This window comes from Lates calcarifer, linkage group LG3 (assembly GCF_001640805.2).
Source record: "Lates calcarifer isolate ASB-BC8 linkage group LG3, TLL_Latcal_v3, whole genome shotgun sequence".
In the NCBI taxonomy this organism is placed as follows: domain Eukaryota; kingdom Metazoa; phylum Chordata; class Actinopteri; family Centropomidae; genus Lates; species Lates calcarifer.
This window is the reverse complement of record NC_066835.1, coordinates 21,264,085-21,286,730: the sequence shown is the minus strand read 5'-3', so window position 1 is coordinate 21,286,730 and position 22,646 is coordinate 21,264,085. Positions and strand designations below refer to the sequence as shown.

The window sequence follows — 22,646 nt, the reverse complement described above, 5'->3', positions numbered from 1 at the left end:
CATAATAAACTCAACTGATGACAGATGACATTCTACTCTACATCACAATATAATCATCATCATGGCTTTCAGTCCAAAACCTGACCAGTAATCAAAGCACTCACTCCACCTTTATATGAACAGTGAAGTTCATACAGTTTGAAATTTGTATTTCCCTGATAGACTTGATTAATGACTCTCTGAAAAATAAATGACAGAATCCCCTGCACAGCTTATCCAAATTTCTTATGATATGAACTTATCCAAAGTTCATATTTTCCCATTTATTCTAAGTAATACCAAGCCATGCACATTGTCTATGGCCAATGCCTGTTACCAAGATTTTTTTTTTTTTAAAATCATTGTACAAAAACCTCCCTCATTCACAGACTCATGGAACATGTGCAGAAAAATCTTTGGTCTGATATGCTGACGTCAGGACTGTGAATAGAGGAATTTGACAGAAATGGAAAGAAGTAGATTATATTTTGGATTGTGATTAAATGTCACATCATCATCTACTACATATACAACTGAGTGCATAAGTATTTGGACACAGACACAATTATAATAATTTTGCCTCTGTACACCACCATAATGGATCTGACATGAAGCCATCAAGATTGTTCATTTTTATACACAGTCCCTCCATTTTCAGAGGCTGAACAGTAATTGGACAGTTGACTGACAGTCAGTCTCATGTCCAGGTGTGGCCTGTTCCCTCATTATTTCATGACAAATTCAGCAGATAAAAAGTCTGGAGTTGATTTCAAGTGTTGAATTTGTGTTTGGTAGCTGCTGATGGGAAGTTTGAATATGCAGTCCAAAGAGGTGTTGATCAAAGTGTTTAGGAGGCAGTCAGAGTGGCAGAGGTGTGTCAGGAGGATATGAGCCACACCTGAATCCACTTCTCCTGATTGCTGTATAAGAGGACTGGAGATGTCAGTTCTCTCTCTCTCTTCACAGCAAGAGGGGGTTTGTTTGGTTGTGTTTTATTGTTCTGTCGGTTTGATTTTTCACATTATCAGCTGCACACATTACACTTTCTCACATTCATGCACTCATCACACCACTGAGAGGTTTACTTTCGAATCTCATGCTACCAGTTTCTTGATTTCCAGAACCATAAAATGAATGTATTTGAGGATGAAAATCAATAAAAAATAACATTAGCATTATCTTCCCATCTTGTGGCTCAAAATCTGATCAGGAACTAAAGTAGAATTTCATAGTACTACCACTTAATTTTGAAATGTACAGAATGTCCAGTGCACACACCTGTTATCTCAACCTAGTGTTGGTTCCACTCTCTTTACAATGTACTAATTGCAATTTTCACAAAGAAGAAAAAGTGCATTTAACACTACACCATTTAAAAGCTGAACTTTTTCAACCTTACATCAGTAACTTTTTCAGTATTTTCTCTCCATGTCAATCATTGTATATTGATTGATATATTGATGATATTGATTATATAACATTGTACCAGTAACAATTAACAACTCTCTGTTGGAGTCAGTCAGATCATTTCCATAGAGAGCCACTTTGCATCAGCAGCACCATGCTCCAGTGCTCTGGGAGAGTTTATAGTCCTGAGAGTTGAAGACTGGATGACTGACAGCTGTCCTTCATGACAACAGAAGCCACAGAAATCCTCCTCATCAAAAACATGACTTTGATCTCCGTCCTCATCTGGACTCTCCTCTGCTGCTGCTTCACAGGTAAAGTCCAGAGAATCAAACTCCTCTCCTCTATCAACATCCGTCCCTCTGAAATGAAGCCCACAAAACCATGACGCTGCTTTATGTTTCTGTCTCTGTATCCTCAGAGTCCAGAGGCCAGGTCACAGTGACTCAGTCTGGAGCAGTGAGTGCTGCTCTGGGAGGATCTGTCACCATCAGATGTAGAACCAGTCAGAATGTTTATAGTTCAAACTGTTTAGCCTGGTACCAACAGAGAGATGGAGAAACTCCTAAACTGCTAATTTACCTTGCTTCCACTCGAGCATCAGGGATTCCAGATCGTTTTACAGGCAGTGGATCAAACTCTGACTTCACTCTGACCATCAGTGGAGTCCAGGCTGAAGATGCAGCAGTTTACTACTGTCAGAGTTATCACTCTATCAACAGTCAAGCTGTGTTCACACAGTGAAAAAGTGTCGTACAAAAACCTCCCTCAGTCAGACTGAACAGAAACTGAAGTGACTGCTGCAGCTGGAAGCTACTGCAGAGACTGATACAGTTCACTGAGGACACACACACTCTCTCTCTCTCACACACACACACACATACTACCATCATTCCCTATAAATCCACCAACATCTCAGACTATTCAGAGTCACACATCATAAAATCAACATTTACACAGATGACATTCTACTATACATCATAATATGATCATCCTCTAGGCTTTCATACCCAACCATGACCAGTAATCAAAGAACAAGCACTCACTCTAAACTCCTGATTTATTATGCTACCTCCCGTCAGTCTGGAGTTTCAGATCATTTCAGTGCGAGTTATTCTAGAACTGACTTCACTCTGACCATCAGTAGAGTCCAGACTGAAGATGCAGGAGTTTATTACTGTCAGCAGGATTACAGCACCCCGTTCACACAGCGATACAACATCGTACAAAAACCTCCCTCAGCTGCAGAGGAACTGATCTGACTCAACAGCTGCACAGAAATAGACACACTTTAGAAGTTTGACTGACAATCAAGTTAATATAACAGAAAAATATCAGGAAATATTATTTATCATCTATTAAGTTACAATATAATGATAATTTTGTTTACAGGATATTAAACAATGTATTTAGACTGTGAGCAACATACATCACTTATATATGAATTTAAATGAAGTTAAATCTTTGCAGGTAACAACACAGTAACACTAATATGAATATGAAATATAAATTCCATGTTTTAATCAAAGTTTATTTTTCAAGTTATTTTCAACTGAATTTCATCTGATTTATATTCAATTCAGTTACACATGAGTTTTCAATAAACCTTCACGTTATAAAACACACACGTTGTGTTAAATGTTGACACCACACTGCTGATACTGAGGCTCTGATGATATAAACTGCTGATAAAATCCTATGTAGTGTCTGACGTTCCATATATGGTTTTTAATCTTTTCGAATGCCTGAAGCTCCATGTATGTCTTTCTATTCTTGGGTTCATGTTTAGGTTAGTAGCCATGAACATATACATATAAGGAACAGGGAGAGGGCCTTTCCTCCCTTCTCTCTTTCTCTTGGAAAAGTGAGGTCATTGAGTGAGAGCCCGATGTCTCGCTGTAAATCATAAAGACGACTAACATATATATATACTGATGTTTAGAGCTGTTGGGAGAGAGATCCATATTGGCTCGGATCCTCTCACAGGCTACTGCAGTGCTTGTTTTGATGCTGGACTTTGTGGTATATTAGATGGTGATGTTGACCTGAAGATGATGAAGAGACGATCTCCGCTGACACTGACTTACTTGTATATAGAAGTTTATTACAAAGTAGTTCAGCATCGGACAAGCACTGCAGTAGCCTGTGAGAGGATCCGAGCCAATATGGATCTCTCTACCTAACAGCTCTAAACACCAGTATATATACATTGGTTGTTTACATGGTTCATAGGAAACATCTGGACCTTAATCAATACCTTCACTGTCAAGAGGAAGAAGATAAGGTGAAAGGAAACCCTCACCTTTAACCCCTACTAATCTAGGTGTCACATTCTTGACTCTTGTCCTAAACATGAACCCCAAAGGTTAACTCAAACATAGGAAACTCGTAAAAAGTGTAAACATCTAGAAACCCTCAAACATTCCAAAAAGACAAAAACATACATAAACATCCTGTATACTACAACTTCTTTGCAATAAACTTCTATATGCAAGTAAGACAGTGTCAGCGGAGATCTTCTCTTCATCATCTTCACATCATCACCATCAAATATACCACACCTACTTGATAATTCTAAAGCAGCACATTCTTCTCAGACTTTCTACATTTACTCAGATTCATTCCACTTTCTGGACTCTTCTAAAACCATTTCAACACCAGAGTTTCTACCAATGAGTCACTTCACCGATCAGACACAGACTGTAGAACTGATTTTATTTGAAATGTTTTATCAGTAAACTTTCTTCTCAGAACTTTTTTTTTCTATCATGGCTGCAAGGAAGTTAATATCATAATGATCTTTTTAGCATCACGCTCACAAAGCATCAGGTATTATAGCTGCTACTGCATTACATGAACTTGTGTTTCTCTATTATTATTTCAAAGGTATTTTAAAATCAGTTTCTGATCTAATGGAACAATTAAGACAGAAAGATTATATGTCTTTTATAATAACATTCAGAAAAACAGCTGATGTGATGATAGATCTTTATTGTACTGTCACAAAGAAAAAATACAAGATGCATCAAAACCTTATAAATGAAACATGAAATGAGAGAATGAGTGAGAAAAAGAGACAGACAGACTCAGAGAGAGTGGAGACTGAGAGCAGTAGCAGAGTAAAACCAGTAGCAGAGTCCCAGTGAGTCAAGTCAGGACTAACACTGGTCTCTCCTCAGTATCTCTGAGACCAGAGTCTGGGAGCCCTGGGTGGCCTCACAGGTCACAGAGACCACCTTCTGCCACTGGTCTACAGGGAGCTTCAGGGTGCTGCTCCAGCTGTAGAGGCCGTCCTTCCCCACCACCCCGGGGCTCTTGGTCTCCTCCCAGTTGCTGCCGCTGCTTCTGCCGTCCACCTTCCAGGCCAGACTCCAGTCTGAGGGGAAGCCCTTGTTGGCCAGGCACATGAGCATGGCCTTCCCCTGGTCCAGCTCCTCAGTGGAGGGGCGCAGCACCGTCAGGGTGGGACGAGTATCACCTAGGAGACACCAATCAGCTTAGAGGACAGGGACCACACAGCTGTCAATCAAACACCAGACACTTGGACACCTTTACTGTGTGAGAGTTGATTTTCTCCTTTAAGGAGTTTGTGTCAGATGTTTTTCTGCTCCACCAGTCACTCACTCACACATTGTTTCACTTCCCTTTAAGAAGCCTCTCATGCATGTCAGCACAGAGAGAATCATCGTACAGTTTGACCTGAAATATATCAAACTACACTGGAAATAACAACAGATTTTACAACGTTTTAAACTTTCTCATCAAAATCAACAAAAATCTTAATTATACATTACTTTGGTTTTCTGGGGAAACATCTACAGATACAAGTAATGATCTGAAAACCATCAAATGTTCTTCATGTGGAGTTAAACCATGCTTTAAAAAACCTTTCAATGATTTCAAACTACATCAGAAACAATGTAAAATCCAACAAAGCGATACAGATTTTCTAACATTTTCAAATATCAGTCTTCATCTTCACATTGTTTTACTTCACTTGGATGAATCTTAATCTTTAAACAAGTTATAATTTAGGTTTGAAAATAAAAATGATTCTAAGAAAACATATTTCAAATCAATTTTTAAGTTTGAACTTTTCTACAGTTCAACTTAAATTTCTTCATGACAAGAATGTGTAAAGAAAAGTTTAGTAAATCTGCTCTGAGTTCAGCTCCATGATGAAGGAGGAGAAATAAAAACATATATACTAAAAGTGTAATAAATAAAATAATTTTATCTGCTGCAAACATTTAAAAACTCAAATTAAAACATTACGATACATTATTTACTTTTTTAGTATTTATGCAGAAACTTACTTCCAACATCCAGTTTGGTTCCTCCACCAAAAGTCCACCACAGTGATACAAACTCATTGAGCCGTCGTACAAAAACCTCTGACTGTAGAGACATGGCTCTCTGACTTTGTCAGACTGAACTAAATCTACAGGTTCTCATGATAACACATTTAAAATAAATAGTGATGGTATATTACTTTTCCCCAGGTCTTCTCAAAACTGAAATCATTAAAATCAGAATAACACTTTCTGGATTTGAAAAACTGAACTGTTGACTGTTGCAAATTTTTTAAAGACAACATTAAAAACATTTTCTTTAGTGTTCTGACTAAGGAAGAGATGAAAATGAGGCAAACTGATTAATAAAAATCTAAAACATGAACTTACTTCCAATATCCAGTCTGGTTCCTCCACCGAACGTGTGCCACAGTGATACAAACTCATTGAGCCGTCGTACAAAAACCTCTGACTGTAGAGAGACACGGCTCTCTGACTTTGAAACAAACAAACTCACCAAAATTTGTCTGTTTGTGACATTTTATCAACCTGTTTTACACCTGCCAACACAGTACCAATGTTTAATTTAGGTATTTTTTCAGATAGCTATTTGAAAAAAAAAAAAAAAAAATGGACATTTTGTATTGATACATTAAACCCTTCATTCATCCAAGCCTTTATGTGAGCTTCTAAAATCATTAAGGTTTCCCTCATTTGTAATGATGTTGAGATACAGAGAAATTCACAGAATTAAAAATATAAAGGAAGACAATAGTCAGTGATAGCAGTTGCACACTGAGATGATGTGGTTTGAGATCATTGTCTTGAATTTTCCAGGACTTGTGAGAGTGTCTTATGATTCTGAAGCAGACTTTTGGAAGCACAAGACAATTAGTAGAGCAGTTTGGTAGAGTCCTGTCGTCCAGTCTAACACAGATGTTGTACAGGGTGGTGAATGTCCAATAAAGGTTTTATGGATGATTATCACACCTCTGCACTACAGAAGACCAACCAGCTTTGTTATACAGAATGTAATGGTGAGAGTCATAGAGATCTCTGGCAATGAATCTGATAAACTGAGTGTAGGGGGTTTGAGATTAGAAGCAGTAGCATGTCTGTGGATTAAATCACCAAAATCTGGGACTGATAACTACTACTTCAACTACTATAATTCAACAGGAAGCTGAGTTTTTAACTACTGAGAAAAGACATTCTGAATAAAAGTTGTTCAGACACATGAAACCAAAACTACATAAAACTTAAGTATTAACACATCCTGAAAAACAATCTGATCAACTGATTGAACAACTTATTTTGTCTCCACACTCCACCACAATGGATCTGAAACAAAGCTATCAAGATGTGATTAAAGTGTAGACTATCAGCTTTAATTCAAAGGGTTTAACAAAAAATCTCACATTGACAGTTTAGGAATTACAGCCATTTTTATACACAGTCCCTCCATTTTCAGAGGCTGAACAGTAATTGGACAGTTGACTGACAGTCAGTCTCATGTCCAGGTGTGGCCTGTTCCCTCATTATTTCATGACACATTCAGCAGATAAAAAGTCTGGAGTTGATTCCAAGTGTTGAATTTGTGTTTGGTAGCTGTTGATGGGAAGTTTGAATATGCAGTCCAAAGAGGTGTTGATCAAAGTGTTTAGGAGGCAGTCAGAGTGGCAGAGGTGTGTCAGGAGGATATGAGCCACACCTGAATCCACTTCTCCTGATTGCTGTATAAGAGGACTGGAGATGTCAGTTCTCTCTCTCCTCACAGCAAGAGGGGGTTTGTTTGGTTGTGTTTTGAGGTTGTATTAGTACACATTCAGTATACATCACACTTTCTCACGTTCATGCACTCATCAGTAAATGTATGTATAGTTTAAATAAATATGTTTTCATTTAATTCCTAATTGTATGTGTGGTCTCCCTTGTTTGATCTGAACCTTGAGCTGGTTTTGTCATAAACCAGGGTAGGTGGTTTGCTGTCAACTCTCATGCTACCAGTGGCTTGAGATTCAGAACTTGCATATTATGGGCTAGCTGGAAGTGTATGTAACAAACTCAGTGTAACTTGTTCCCACCCACCTCTGTGCACCACCATAAAATGAATTTATTTGTAGAAGAGAGTCAATAAAATATTATGATACTGTTATCTTCCTTTATTTTAGTGCAAAACCTGATCAGGAACTAAAGCAGATTTCCTGACTATTGGCTCTACTCTCTTTAAAATGTACTGATCACATTTTCATGAATAAGAAAAGAACTGAATTTTGATCCACACCCTTACATGATTATTTTTTTCTTTTTACCCTTCACATAAATCATTGTACATGCAGCACTGTACCTGTAACAACTAACAAGTCTCTGTTGGAGTCAGTCAGAGCATTTCCATAGAGAGCCACTTTGCATCAGCAGCACCATGCTCCAGTGCTCTGGGAGAGTTTATAGTCCTGAGAGTTGAAGACTGGATGACTGACAGCTGTCCTTCATGACAACAGAAGCCACAGAAATCCTCCTCATCAAAAACATGACTTTGATCTCCGTCCTCATCTGGACTCTCCTCTGCTGCTGCTTCACAGGTAAAGTCCAGAGAATCAAACTCCTCTCCTCTATCAACATCCGTCCCTCTGAAATGAAGCCCACAAAACCATGACGCTGCTTTATGTTTCTGTCTCTGTATCCTCAGAGTCCAGAGGCCAGGTCACAGTGACTCAGCCTGGAGCAGTGAGATCTGCTCTGGGAGGCTCCGTCACCATCAGATGTAGAATCAGTCAAACTGTAATTAATTCTGATTCTGTGGAATGGTACCAACAGAAGCAAGGGGACTCTCCTAAACTGCTTATTTACTATGCTTCCACTCGAGCATCAGGGACTCCAGATCGTTTTACAGGCAGTGGATCAGACTCTGACTTCACTCTGACCATCAGTGGAGTCCAGGCTGAAGATGCAGCAGTTTATTACTGTAAGGGTCGACACAACATTAACAGTCAGTATCTGTTCACACAGTGAAAAAGCGTCGTACAAAAACCTCCCTCAGTCAGACTGAACAGAAACTGAAGTGACTGCTGCAGCTGGAAGCTACTGCAGAGACTGATACAGTTCACCGAGGACACACACACACACACACACACACACACACACACACACATGCACTACCCATATTCCCTATAAATCCACCAACATCTCAGACTATTTAGAGTCACACATCACAAAATCAACTTTTATGCAGATGACATTCTACTATGCATCACAACATCATCATCCTCCAGCCTCTCAGTCCCAAACCTGAGCTGTGATCAAAGCAATCTCTTCTCTTCTACATGAACAGCTCAGTGTAAACTGTTATTTTTACATTTCCCTGTATGATAATGTTTAACCAAATACTGTATGAGAAATGAAAGACAGAAATTCCAAGAAACACACAAATATACACCTATATTCATGATCATCCTGGGATTAAACATCATGTTGCCATCTCCTGATTAGATCATCTGCTACATGAGGCCATAAGTATTTGGACAGTGACACAATTTGTACAATTTTGCCTCTGTACACCAATACAATGGATTTGAAAGAATCCATCAAGATGTGATCAAAAGTGCAGACATTTAGCTTTAATTCAAGGAATTTAACAAAAAATAACACAGTAACTGTTTAGGAGTTACAGTCATTTTTATACACAGTCCCTCCATTTTCAGAGGCTGAACAGTAATTGGACAGTTGTCTGACAGTCAGTCTCATGTCCAGGTGTGGCCTGTTCCCTCATTATTTCATGACACATTCAGCAGATAAAAAGTCTGGAGTTGATTCCAAGTGTTGAATTTGTGTTTGGTAGCTGTTGATGGGAAGTTTGAATATGCAGTCCAAAGAGGTGTTGATCAAAGTGTTTAGGAGGCAGTCAGAGTGGCAGAGGTGTGTCAGGAGGATATGAGCCACACCTGAATCCACTTCTCCTGATTGCTGTATAAGAGGACTGGAGATGTCAGTTCTCTCTGTCCTCACAGCAAGAGGGGGTTTGTTTGGTTGTGTTTTATTGTTCTGTCGGTTTGATTTTTCACATTATCAGCTGCACACATTACACTTTCTCACATTCATGCACTCATCACACCACTGAGAGGTTTACTTTCGAATCTCATGCTACCAGTTTCTTGATTTCCAGAACCATAAAATGAATGTATTTGCAGATGAAAATCAATAAAAAATAAGATTAGCATTATTTTCCCATCTTGTGGCTCAAAATCTGATCAGGAACTAAAGTAGAATTTCATAGTACTACCACTTAATTTTGAAATGTACAGAATGTCCAGTGCACACACCTGTTATCTCAACCTAGTGTTGGTTCCACTCTCTTTACAATGTACTAATTGCAATTTTCACAAAGAAGAAAAAGTGCATTTAACACTACACCATTTAAAAGCTGAACTTTTTCAACCTTACATCAGTAACTTTTTCAGTATTTTCCCTCCATGTCAGTCATTGTATATTGATTGATATATTGATGATATTGATTATATAACATCGTACCAGTAACAACTAACAACTCTCTGTTGGAATCAGTCAGAGCATTTCCATAGAGAGCCACTTTGCATCAGCAGCACCATGCTCCAGTGCTCTGGGAGAGTTTATAGTCCTGAGAGTTGAAGACTGGATGACTGACAGCTGTCCTTCATGACAACAGAAGCCACAGAAATCCTCCTCATCAAAAACATGACTTTGATCTCCGTCCTCATCTGGACTCTCCTCTGCTGCTGCTTCACAGGTAAAGTCCAGAGAATCAAACTCCTCTCCTCTATCAACATCCGTCCCTCTGAAATGAAGCCCACAAAACCATGACGCTGCTTTATGTTTCTGTCTCTGTGTCCTCAGAGTCCAGAGGCCAGGTCACAGTGACTCAGCCTGGAGCAGTGAGATCTGCTCTGGGAGACTCTGTCACCATCACATGTAGGACCAGTCAGAATGTTTATGTTTATAACAACTACCACTATTTAGCCTGGTACCAACAGAGAGATGGAGAAACTCCTAAACTGCTTATTTATGCTGCTACCAGTCGAGAATCAGGGATTCCAGATCGTTTTACAGGCAGTGGATCAAACTCTGACTTCACTCTGACCATCAGTGGAGTCCAGGCTGAAGATGCAGCAGTTTACTACTGTCAGAGTTTTCACTCTATCAACAGTAAAGATGTGTTCACACAGTGAAAAAGCGTCGTACAAAAACCTCCCTCAGTCAGACTGAACAGAAACTGAAGTGACTGCTGCAGCTGGAAGCTACTGCAGAGACTGATACAGTTCACTGAGGACACACACACACACACACACACACACACACACACACACTCACATAAAATTACTGCAAGTGGAAATCAACTTATATTTTTCATTAGTGCTTCCCACCATCCATTCATATCTCATTATAATCCCATGTCCTTATCTGATTTTCCTAAAAAATATCCAGAGTCACCAACCCTGGAAAATGAATAATGAAATACCTTCTCATGACCTCTGATCTCAGCCTCACACTGAATCACTGCTATATGTACTGTTAAAAGAGAATGTGAAGCAGAGTAGGGATTTCTGGAACAACTTCACCTACATCCAACATGCATGGAGTAGGGAGGAATGAGGAGAAAACTCCACCAACACTTGAATTATAAAAAACGTCTTGATTCTTGATGACTCCACCGAGTGGTGGAAGAGAACGAGAGGTTAATAAAATTTATTTGAGGTAAACTAAACTCCCTCCTGTTGACTGCAGCTGTTGGTCTGCCTCAGACTGTATGAAACTGGTCTTCAGTTTGTCCCTTCTGACCTCAGTAACCATGACAACTGACAGGCATCACTGCTGAACTGTGACAACTGACAGGTTTCATTACTAAATATAAAAGGTTAAAACTAGCCCTCTGTTATAGTGTATATTTGTATATTTGCAAACACAATAGTCTTAGTTCATAGTTCACATATGATGTAGATTGTGAAGCATTTATCACTTTAGGTATTTTATTTGTTGTTCCAAATCTGGTCTGTTTCAGATTTCATTACACAAACATTCAAATCAATCATCAATCACCTGTTAACTTGTAAACTGTTTTTTCAAAGTCATAAAATTCTCATGTCAATTGGCTACGAAATCCTTAGTCTTGAAGAAAGATCAAGAAACGTTAAATGCTGAACCAAATATTGCCGGCAGTTCTAGAGCCAAAACATTAAAGCTCAAATTAGAAATAACATTTCTCTAATAATGAACAATTTTTAGATAATTTCAGAGCATTTCCATAGAGAGCCACTTTGCATCAGCAGCACCATGCTCCAGTGCTCTGGGAGAGTTTATAGTCCTGAGAGTTGAAGACTGGATGACTGACAGCTGTCCTTCATGACAACAGAAGCCACAGAAATCCTCCTCATCAAAAACATGACTTTGATCTCCGTCCTCATCTGGACTCTCCTCTGCTGCTGCTTCACAGGTAAAGTCCAGAGAATCAAACTCCTCTCCTCTATCAACATCCGTCCCTCTGAAATGAAGCCCACAAAACCATGACGCTGCTTTATGTTTCTGTCTCTGTATCCTCAGAGTCCAGAGGCCAGGTCACAGTGACTCAGCCTGGAGCAGTGAGATCTGCTCTGGGAGGCTCTGTCAGCATCAGATGTAGAACCAGTCAGGATGTTTATGTTCATAACAGCAACCACCGTTTAGCCTGGTACAAACAGAGAGATGGAGAAACTCCTAAACGGTTTATTCACAGTGCTACCTCTCGAGAGTCAGGGATTCCAGATCGTTTTACAGGCAGTGGATCAAACTCTGACTTCACTCTGACCATCAGTGGAGTCCAGGCTGAAGATGCAGCAGTTTACTACTGTCAGAGTTTTCACTATATCAACAGTAAAGATGTGTTCACACAGTGAAAAAGCATCGTACAAAAACCTCCCTCAGTCAGACTGAACAGAAACTGAAGTGACTGCTGCAGCTGGAAGCTACTGCAGAGACTGATACAGTTCACTGAGGACACACACACACACACACGCTCACAGACACAAGCAGAAATTGAAGCACACACAGGTTCATTTCTTGTATTAAACTAAAAACTAAATCTCTACAATATTTACACCATGCATCAGTAATATGAATTCACACACGGTATAGGAGCCATTAAAGATGATAAAAATATTGTTTGGCTTTGCGGCCCTAGATCTGAGTTTGATCAGTTTTATTAATTGCCCTCTACAAATGTTTGTGTTTGCTGACTAAAAGCTGACTAAAAACATCTGTAATGTCTTCTCAGGTTAAGTTTACATTGTTTCAATTGGAGCATAAATGCTACATATATTCACGCTGTCACTTATGTAAGAGACTGAAAAAGCAGAGTTCACACCTGAACCATTAATCCACCACAACACTGGAAGAGCAGATAGATTGTGAGAGCAGTCTGGGACCAGCACCTGGTTTAGGACACTACGGGAAAGCAGAGACACTGCAGGTTAGACTGACAGAGCATGTGTCACTCATTAACATCATTTATTAATATAATCATTAACTAAAACGATAACATTCTTGGTGTCTGTCACTGAGACACACTCTTCCTCTGTAGATTTAACAGATCTACTGTCATCATTTTAGACAGAAACATGATTCTTTTAATAACTTACATGGAGATGACTGATTTAATGAATGCGTTTTGGTAAATCAGTACTCTGACATTTTAATATTGTTGAATGAAGATCTCAGATCTCATTCATGTTGTTTGACTTTATGCTGATGATATCCTGTTTTTTTATTTCTAATCCTAAAAAAAGCTTCTACAACATTTTTGGTTCAGAGATTTTGGATTGGATTGGATTCTAGTAACATATTAAAACCTGTTCATAAGAATCATCACCATGAGCAGATGTTAATGATGTTTGAACAGATGTTTGAATGGATTTCCCTAAAATGGTCTCGTCGTGGAAAACAATAATAAAGATAAAACTCCAACAACAATATAAAAAAATGTATTTGGTCATAAAAGTATTAAAAAGTAAAGAGAGAAAAAGGATACAACCTTACATCAGTAACTTTTTCATTTTTTTCCTCCACATAAATCATTGTTCATACAATACGGTGCCAGTAACAACTAACAAGTCTCTGTTGGAGTCAGTCAGAGCATTTCCATAGAGAGCCACTTTGCATCAGCAGCACCATGCTCCAGTGCTCTGGGAGAGTTTATAGTCCTGAGAGTTGAAGACTGGATGACTGACAGCTGTCCTTCATGACAACAGAAGCCACAGAAATCCTCCTCATCAAAAACATGACTTTGATCTCCGTCCTCATCTGGACTCTCCTCTGCTGCTGCTTCACAGGTAAAGTCCAGAGAATCAAACTCCTCTCCTCTATCAACATCCGTCCCTCTGAAATGAAGCCCACAAAACCATGACGCTGCTTTATGTTTCTGTCTCTGTATCCTCAGAGTCCAGAGGCCAGGTCACAGTGACTCAGTCTGGAGCAGTGAGTGCTGCTCTGGGAGGCTCCGTCACCATCACATGTAGAACCAGTCAGAATGTTTATACTTGGAGCAGCAACCATGCGTTAGCCTGGTACCAACAGAGAGATGGAGAAACTCCTAAACTGCTAATCTATCGTGCTACCAGTCGAGAATCAGGGATTCCAGGTCGTTTTACAGGCAGTGGATCAAACTCTGACTTCACTCTGACCATCAGTGGAGTCCAGGCTGAAGATGCAGCAGTTTACTACTGTCAGAGTTATCACTATATCAACAGTAAAGATGTGTTCACACAGTGAAAAAGCGTCGTACAAAAACCTCCCTCAGTCAGACTGAACAGAAACTGAAGTGACTGCTGCAGCTGGAAGCTACTGCAGAGACTGATACAGTTCACTGAGGACACACACACACACACACACAGACACATAAATTACATTAATTTTATTGAAACGACCTTTAACTGTATCAGTCACACATAATAAACTAAACTTTTTTGCAGATGACATTCTACTCTACATCACAATATAATCACCCTCCTGGCTTTCAGTCCAAAACCTGACCAGTAATCAAAGCACTCACTCCACCTTTATATGAACAGTGAAGTTCATACAGTTTGAAATTTGTATTTCCCTAATTGACTTGATTAATGACTCTCTGAAAAATAAATGACAGAATCCCTTGCACAGCTTATCCAAATTTTAAGTTCATATTTTCCCATTTATTCTAAGTAATACCAAGTCATGCACATTGTCTATGGCCAATGCCTGTTAACAAGATTTTTTTTTTTAAAAATCATTGTACAAAAACCTCCCTCATTCACAGACTCATGGAACATGTGCAGAAAAATCTTTGGTCTGATATGGTGACGTCAGGACTGTGAATAGAGGAATTTGACAGAAATGGAAAGAAGTAGATTATATTTTGGATTGTGATTAAATGTTACATCATCATCTGCTACATATACAATTGGGTGCATAAGTATTTGGACACAGACACAATTACAATAATTTATAATTGCCTCGGTACACCACCATAATGGATCTGACATGAAACCATTAAGATTGTTCATTTTAATACACAAATCCCTCCATTTTCAGAGGCTGAACAGTAATTGGACAGTTGTCTGACAGTCAGTCTCATGTCCAGGTGTGGCCTGTTCCCTCATTATTTCATGACACATTCAGCAGATAAAAAGTCTGGAGTTGATTCCAAGTGTTGAATTTGTGTTTGGTAGCTGCTGATGGGAAGTTTGAATATGCAGTCCAAAGAGGTGTTGATCAAAGTGTTTAGGAGGCAGTCAGAGTGGCAGAGGTGTGTCAGGAGGATATGAGCCACACCTGAATCCACTTCTCCTGATTGCTGTATAAGAGGACTGGAGATGTCAGTTCTCTCTGTCCTCACAGCAAGAGGGGGTTTGTTTGGTTGTGTTTTGAGGTTGTATTAGTACACATTCAGTATACATCACACTTTCTCACATTCGTCCACTCATTACATCACTGATAATATTGATCTACATAACCCACAGTAAATTTGTGTATGGTTCATGATTATTCATGTTGTCTTCCGTGTTTCACTTGGACCTTGAGCTGGTTTTGTCCTGAACCAGGGAGGGGTGGAGAGGTTTGCTTTTGAATCTCATGTTACCAGTTTCTTGATTTCCAGAAGCATAAAATGAATGTATTTGCAGATGAAAATCAATAAAAAATAACATTAGCATTATTTTCCCATCTTGTGGCTCAAAATCTGATCAGGAACTAAAGTAGAATTTCATAGTACTACCACTTAATTTTGAAATGTACAGAATACAAATGTCCAGTGCACACAACTGTTATCTCAACCTAGTGTTGGTTCCACTCTCTTTACAATGTACTAATTGCAATTTTCACAAAGAAGAAAAAGTGCATTTAACACTACACCATTTAAAAGCTGAACTTTTTCAACCTTACATCAGTAACTTTTTCAGTATTTTCCCTCCATGTCAATCTTTGTATATTGATTGATATATTGATGATATTGATTATATAACATTGTACCCATAACAACTAACAAGTCTCTGTTGGAATCAGTCAGAGCATTTCCATAGAGAGCCACTTTGCATCAGCAGCACCATGCTCCAGTGCTCTGGGAGAGTTTATAGTCCTGAGAGTTGAAGACTGGATGACTGACAGCTGTCCTTCATGACAACAGAAGCCACAGAAATCCTCCTCATCAAAAACATGACTTTGATCTCCGTCCTCATCTGGACTCTCCTCTGCTGCTGCTTCACAGGTAAAGTCCAGAGAATCAAACTCCTCTCCTCTATCAACATCCGTCCCTCTGAAATGAAGCCCACAAAACCATGACGCTGCTTTATGTTTCTGTCTCTGTATCCTCAGAGTCCAGAGGCCAGGTCACAGTGACTCAGCCTGGAGCAGTGAGTGCTGCTCTGGGAGGCTCCGTCACCATCAGATGTAGGACCAGCCAGAATGTTTATAGTTCAAACTATTTACATTGGTACCAACAGAAAGATGGAGAAACTCCTAAACTGATTATTAACTATGCTACCAATCGACAATCAGGGATTCCAGGTCGTTTTACAGGCAGTGGATCAAACTCTGACTTCACTCTGACCATCAGTGGAGTCCAGGCTGAAGATGCAGCAGTTTACTACTGTCAGAGTTTTCACTACATCAACAGTCAGTATCTGTTCACACAGTGAAAAAGCGTCGTACAAAAACCTCCCTCAGTCAGACTGAACAGAAACTGAAGTGACTGCTGCAGCTGGAAGCTACTGCAGAGACTGATACAGTTCACTGAGGACACACACACACACACACATAAAATTACTGCAAGTGGAAATCAACTGATATTTTTCATTAGTGCTTCCCACCATCCATTCATATCTCATTATAATCCCATGTCCTTATCTGATTTCCAAAAAAATATCCAGAGTCACCAACCCTGGAAAATGAATAATGAAATACCTTCTCATGACCTCTGATCTCAGCCTCACACTGAATCACTGCTATATGTACTGTTAAAAGAGAATGTGAAGCAGAGTAGGGATTTCTGGAACAACTTCACCTACATCCAACATGCATGGAGTAGGGAGGAATGAGGAGAAAACTCCACCAACACTTGAATTATAAAAAACATCTTGATTCTTGATGACTCCACCGAGTGGTGGAAGAGAACGAGAGGTTAATAAAATTTATTTGAGGTAAACTAAACTCCCTCCTGTTGACTGCAGCTGTTGGTCTGCCTCAGACTGTATGAAACTGGTCTTCAGTTTTTCCACATGTCCACTCACTACCAGACTTTTATATATTCTCCACTTGTAAATATATCAGTATGAAGGGTGACACTCAGCATTGAGGGGGAAACAGTCTGATCTGTTGAGGACAGCTACAGTTGACTGACTGTGTGTGTTTGCATATGTGTCCTGCCTCTCTGCTCCCAGCTGTTAAGAGGCCAGTGTTGATCAGTGGCTGCCCAGGCCTTTCAGAGCCACTGACACACCAGCAGCACAATGATGATGTCTCTGACTCTACTGCTGGCCACCCTGGGGCTCCTTGTTCAGGGTGAGACTCTCTTCTGAAAACTTTGCTTCAGGATGTAACCAGGTTCACCACAATGATGTTCTGCTGTGATGGAGAAACACTGAAACAAGCAGCATCGACCTTCTTCCATCTCTTCTCCATGTTAAAGAAATGATCCTCTTCTGTTTGGATGTCGATCGTCTTTCTCCAAGCTGGATTTGTCTCAATAACCCTTCTCCTCTGTTTCATGTTTTCAGGTTCATCAGGAGACATCATCCTGACTCAGTCTCCTGGAGCTCAGTCTGTTGTTCCAGGACAGACTGTCTCTATCAGATGTAAAGCCAGTAGATCTATAGGTGATGACATGAACTGGTACCTTCAGAAACCTGGAGAAGCTCCTAAACTCCTGATTGCTGATACCACATACCGTCAGTCTGGAGTTTCAGATCGTTTCAGTGCGAGTTATTCTGGAACTGACTTCACTCTGACCATCAGTAGAGTCCAGACTGAAGATGCAGGAGGTTATTACTGTCAGCAGCGTAACAGCTACCCACTCACACAGTGATACAACGTCGTACAAAAACCATCAACTGGAGAGGAACTGATCTGACTCAACAGCTGCACAGACAAACAGTGAGCGCTGCTCTGGGAGGCTCTGTCACCATCACATGTAGTACCAGTCAGAATGTTTATCTTCATTACAACAGCCACTGTTTAGCCTGGTACCAACAGAGAGATGGAGAAACTCCTAAACTGCTTATTTATGCTGCTACCAGTCGAAAATCAGGGATTCCAGATCGTTTTACAGGCAGTGGATCAAACTCTGACTTCACTCTGACCATCAGTGGAGTCCAGGCTGAAGATGCAGCAGTTTACTACTGTCAGAGTTATCATGAAATCAACAGTCAGTGGGTGTTCACACAGTGAAAAAGCATTGTACAAAAACCTCCCTCAGTCAGACTGAACAGAAACTGAAGTGACTGCTGCAGCTGGAAGCTACTGCAGAGACTGATACAGTTCACTGAGGACACACACACACTCTCTCTCTCACACACACACACATACTACCATCATTCCCTATAAATCCACCAACATCTCAGACTATTCAGAGTCACACATCATAAAATCAACATTTACACAGATGACATTCTACTATACATCATAATATGATCATCCTCTAGGCTTTCATACCCAACCATGACCAGTAATCAAAGAACAAGCACTCACTCTAAACTCCTGATTTATTATGCTACCTCCCGTCAGTCTGGAGTTTCAGATCATTTCAGTGCGAGTTATTCTAGAACTGACTTCACTCTGACCATCAGTAGAGTCCAGACTGAAGATGCAGGAGTTTATTACTGTCAGCAGGATTACAGCACCCCGTTCACACAGTGATACAACATCGTACAAAAACCTCCCTCAGCTGCAGAGGAACTGATCTGACTCAACAGCTGCACAGTAATAGACACACTTTAGAAGTTTGACTGACAATCAAGTTAATATAACAGAAAAATATCAGGAAATATTATTTATCATCTATTAAGTTACAATATAATGATAATTTTGTTGACAGGATATTAAACAATGTATTTAGACTATGAGCAACATACATCACTTATATATGAATTTAAATGAAGTAAAATCTTTGCAGGTAACAACACAGTAACACTAATATGAATATGAAATATAAATTCCATGTTTTAATCAAAGTTTATTTTTCAAGTTATTTTCAACTGAATTTCATCTGATTTATATTCAATTCAGTTACACATGAGTTTTCAATAAACCTTCACGTTATAAAACACACACGTTGTGTTAAATGTTGACACCACACTGCTGATACTGAGGCTCTGATGATATAAACTGCTGATAAAATCCTATGTAGTGTCTGACGTTCCATATATGGTTTTTACTCTCTTGCAATGCCTGAAGCTCCATGTATGTCTTTCTATTCTTGGGTTCATGTTTAGGTTAGTAGCCATGAACATATACATATAAGGAACAGGGAGACGGCCTTTCCTCCCTTCTCTCTTTCTCTTGGAAAAGTGAGGTCATTGAGTGAGAGCCCGATGTCTCGCTGTAAATCATAAAGACGACTAACATATATATATACTGATGTTTAGAGCTGTTGGGAGAGAGATCCATAGTGGCTCGGATCCTCTCACAGGCTACTGCAGTGCTTGTTTTGATGCTGGACTTCTTTGCAATAAACTTCTATATGCAAGTAAGACAGTGTCAGCGGAGATCTTCTCTTCATCATCTTCACATCATCACCATCAAATATACCACACCTACTTGATAATTCTAAAGCAGCACATTCTTCTCAGACTTTCTACATTTACTCAGATTCATTCCACTTTCTGGACTCTTCTAAAACCATTTCAACACCAGAGTTTCTACCAATGAGTCACTTCACTGATCAGACACAGACTGTAGAACTGATTTTATTTGAAATGTTTTATCAGTAAACTTTCTTCTCAGAACTTTTTTTTTCTATCATGGCTGCAAGGAAGTTAATATCATAATGATCTTTTTAGCATCACGCTCACAAAGCATCAGGTATTATAGCTGCTACTGCATTACATGAACTTATGTTTCTCTCTTATTATTTCAAAGGTATTTTAAAATCAGTTTCTGATCTAATGGAACAATTAAGACAGAAAGATTATATGTCTTTTATAATAACATTCAGAAAAACAGCTGATGTGATGATAGATCTTTATTGTACTGTCACAAAGAAAAAATACAAGATGCATCAAAACCTTATAAATGAAACATGAAATGAGAGAATGAGTGAGAAAAAGAGACAGACAGACTCAGAGAGAGTGGAGACTGAGAGCAGTAGTAGATTAAAACCAGTAGCAGAGTCCCAGTGAGTCAGGTCAGGACTAACACTGGTCTCTCCTCAGTATCTCTGAGACCAGAGTCTGGGAGCCCTGGGTGGCCTCACAGGTCACAGAGACCACCTTCTGCCACTGGTCTACAGGGAGCTTCAGGGTGCTGCTCCAGCTGTAGAGGCCGTCCTTCCCCACCACCCCGGGGCTCTTGGTCTCCTCCCAGTTGCTGCCGCTGCTTCTGCCGTCCACCTTCCAGGCCAGACTCCAGTCTGAGGGGAAGCCCTTGTTGGCCAGGCACATGAGCATGGCCTTCCCCTGGTCCAGCTCCTCAGTGGAGGGGCGCAGCACCGTCAGGGTGGGACGAGTATCACCTAGGAGACACCAATCAGCTTAGAGGACAGGGACCACACAGCTGTCAATCAAACACCAGACACTTGGACACCTTTACTGTGTGAGAGTTGATTTTCTCCTTTAAGGAGTTTGTGTCAGATGTTTTTCTGCTCCACCAGTCACTCACTCACACATTGTTTCACTTCCCTTTAAGAAGCCTCTCATGCATGTCAGCACAGAGAGAATCATTGTACAGTTTGACCTGAAATATATCAAACTACACTGGAAATAACAACAGGTTTTACAAAGTTTTAAACTTTCTCATCAAAATCAACAAAAATCTTAATTATACATTACTTTGGTTTTCTGGGGAAACATCTACAGATACAAGTAATGATCTGAAAACCATCAAATGTTCTTCATGTGGAGTTAAACCACGCTTTAAAAAACCTTTCAATGATTTCAAACTACATCAGAAACAATGTAAAATCCAACAAAGCGATACAGATTTTCTAACATTTTCAAATATCAGTCTTCATCTTCACATTGTTTTACTTCACTTGGATGAATCTTAATCTTTAAACAAGTTATCATTTAGGTTTGAAAATAAAAACGATTCTAAGAAAACATATTTCAAATCAATTTTTAAGTTTGAACTTTTCTACAGTTCAACTTAAATTTCTTCATGACAAGAAAGAAAAGTTTAGTAAATCTGCTCTGAGTTCAGCTCCATGATGAAGTAGAAGAAATAAAAACAAAATTACTAAAAGTGTAATAAATAAAATAATTTTATCTGCTGCAAACATTTAAAAACTCAAATCAAAACATTACCATACATTATTTACTTTTTTAGTATTTATGCAGAAACTTACTTCCAACATCCAGTTTGGTTCCTCCACCAAAAGTCCACCACAGTGATACAAACTCATTGAGCCGTCGTACAAAAACCTCTGACTGTAGAGAGACACGGCTCTCTGACTTTGAAACAAACAAACTCACATTCAGTACACTTAGTACCAACATTTTATTTTGGTATTTTTTCATACATATCTCAATTTGAACGAAAAATGAACCTTTACATTAAAACACCTTCCATTAAAATAATAATTTATTCAAACCTTTATTTAAGCCAAAAAATCACTGAGATTTCCCTCAATTTGTAATGATGTTAAGATGCAAAGAAATAAACAGAGTGAAAAAGTAGGACAATAGTCCTAGTAGTAGTATTAGTGAAAACAGTTGCGCACTGAGGTTAAGTGGTTTGAGATCATCATCTTGAATTGTCCAGGGGTAGTGAGAGTGTTGATCTTGAGAGTGTTGTAGATAATTCCATGTGTTTGGTTCACAAAAACTAGAAGCCGATTTTTGGGAGCATAAGACAATTAGTAGATCAGTTTGGTAGAGTCCTGTGGTCCAGTCTAACACAGATGTTGTACAGGGTGGTGAATGTCCAATAAAGACTTTATGGAGGAAAAGATACAAGTGTTTATCACACCTCTACACGACAGAGGACCAAACAACTTTGTTATACAGAATGTAATGGTGAGAATCAAAGAGATCTCTGGCAATGAATCTGATAAACTGAGTCTAGGAGGTTTGAGATTAGAAACAGCATAAAGTCTGTAGTACATAAAATTAAGAATGAAGACATCCTGATCAATATTCTGATTGATCCATTGATAAACATCATCATCAGAGTGATCCAGCTCTCTGTTGGAGTCAGTCAGAGCATTTCCATAGAGAGCCACTTTGCATCAGCAGCACCATGCTCCAGTGCTCTGGGAGAGTTTATAGTCCTGAGAGTTGAAGA

The 22,646-nt window shown here is 39.4% G+C and overlaps 4 gene segments (V, D, J or C); 3 read left to right on the top strand and 1 right to left on the bottom strand.

Annotated features, from left to right (window-relative positions):
• The window catches only part of LOC108887536 (Ig kappa-b4 chain C region-like), a 40,128-nt gene extending 34,322 nt beyond the window's left edge, over positions 1–5,806 (bottom strand). The window contains 1 exon segment of the C gene segment in view: positions 5,703–5,806. Within this exon segment, the coding sequence occupies positions 5,703–5,796 (94 nt within the window).
• Positions 1–12,597, top strand: part of LOC108887537 (immunoglobulin kappa variable 4-1-like) — a 45,159-nt gene extending 32,562 nt beyond the window's left edge. Inside the window, 1 exon segment of the V gene segment in view lies at positions 12,450–12,597. Coding sequence covers positions 12,450–12,580 — 131 coding nt within the window.
• On the top strand, positions 1,508–2,145 carry LOC108887560 (immunoglobulin kappa variable 4-1-like). The segment is given in 2 exon segments: positions 1,508–1,700; positions 1,808–2,145. Coding segments are annotated over 2 exon segments (414 nt in total).
• Positions 12,598–17,603: 5,006 nt separating the features above from the next.
• LOC108887567 (immunoglobulin kappa variable 6D-21-like) lies at positions 17,604–18,443 on the top strand. The segment is given in 2 exon segments: positions 17,604–17,711; positions 17,927–18,443. Coding segments are annotated over 2 exon segments (360 nt in total).
• The last annotated feature ends 4,203 nt before the right edge of the window (positions 18,444–22,646 follow it).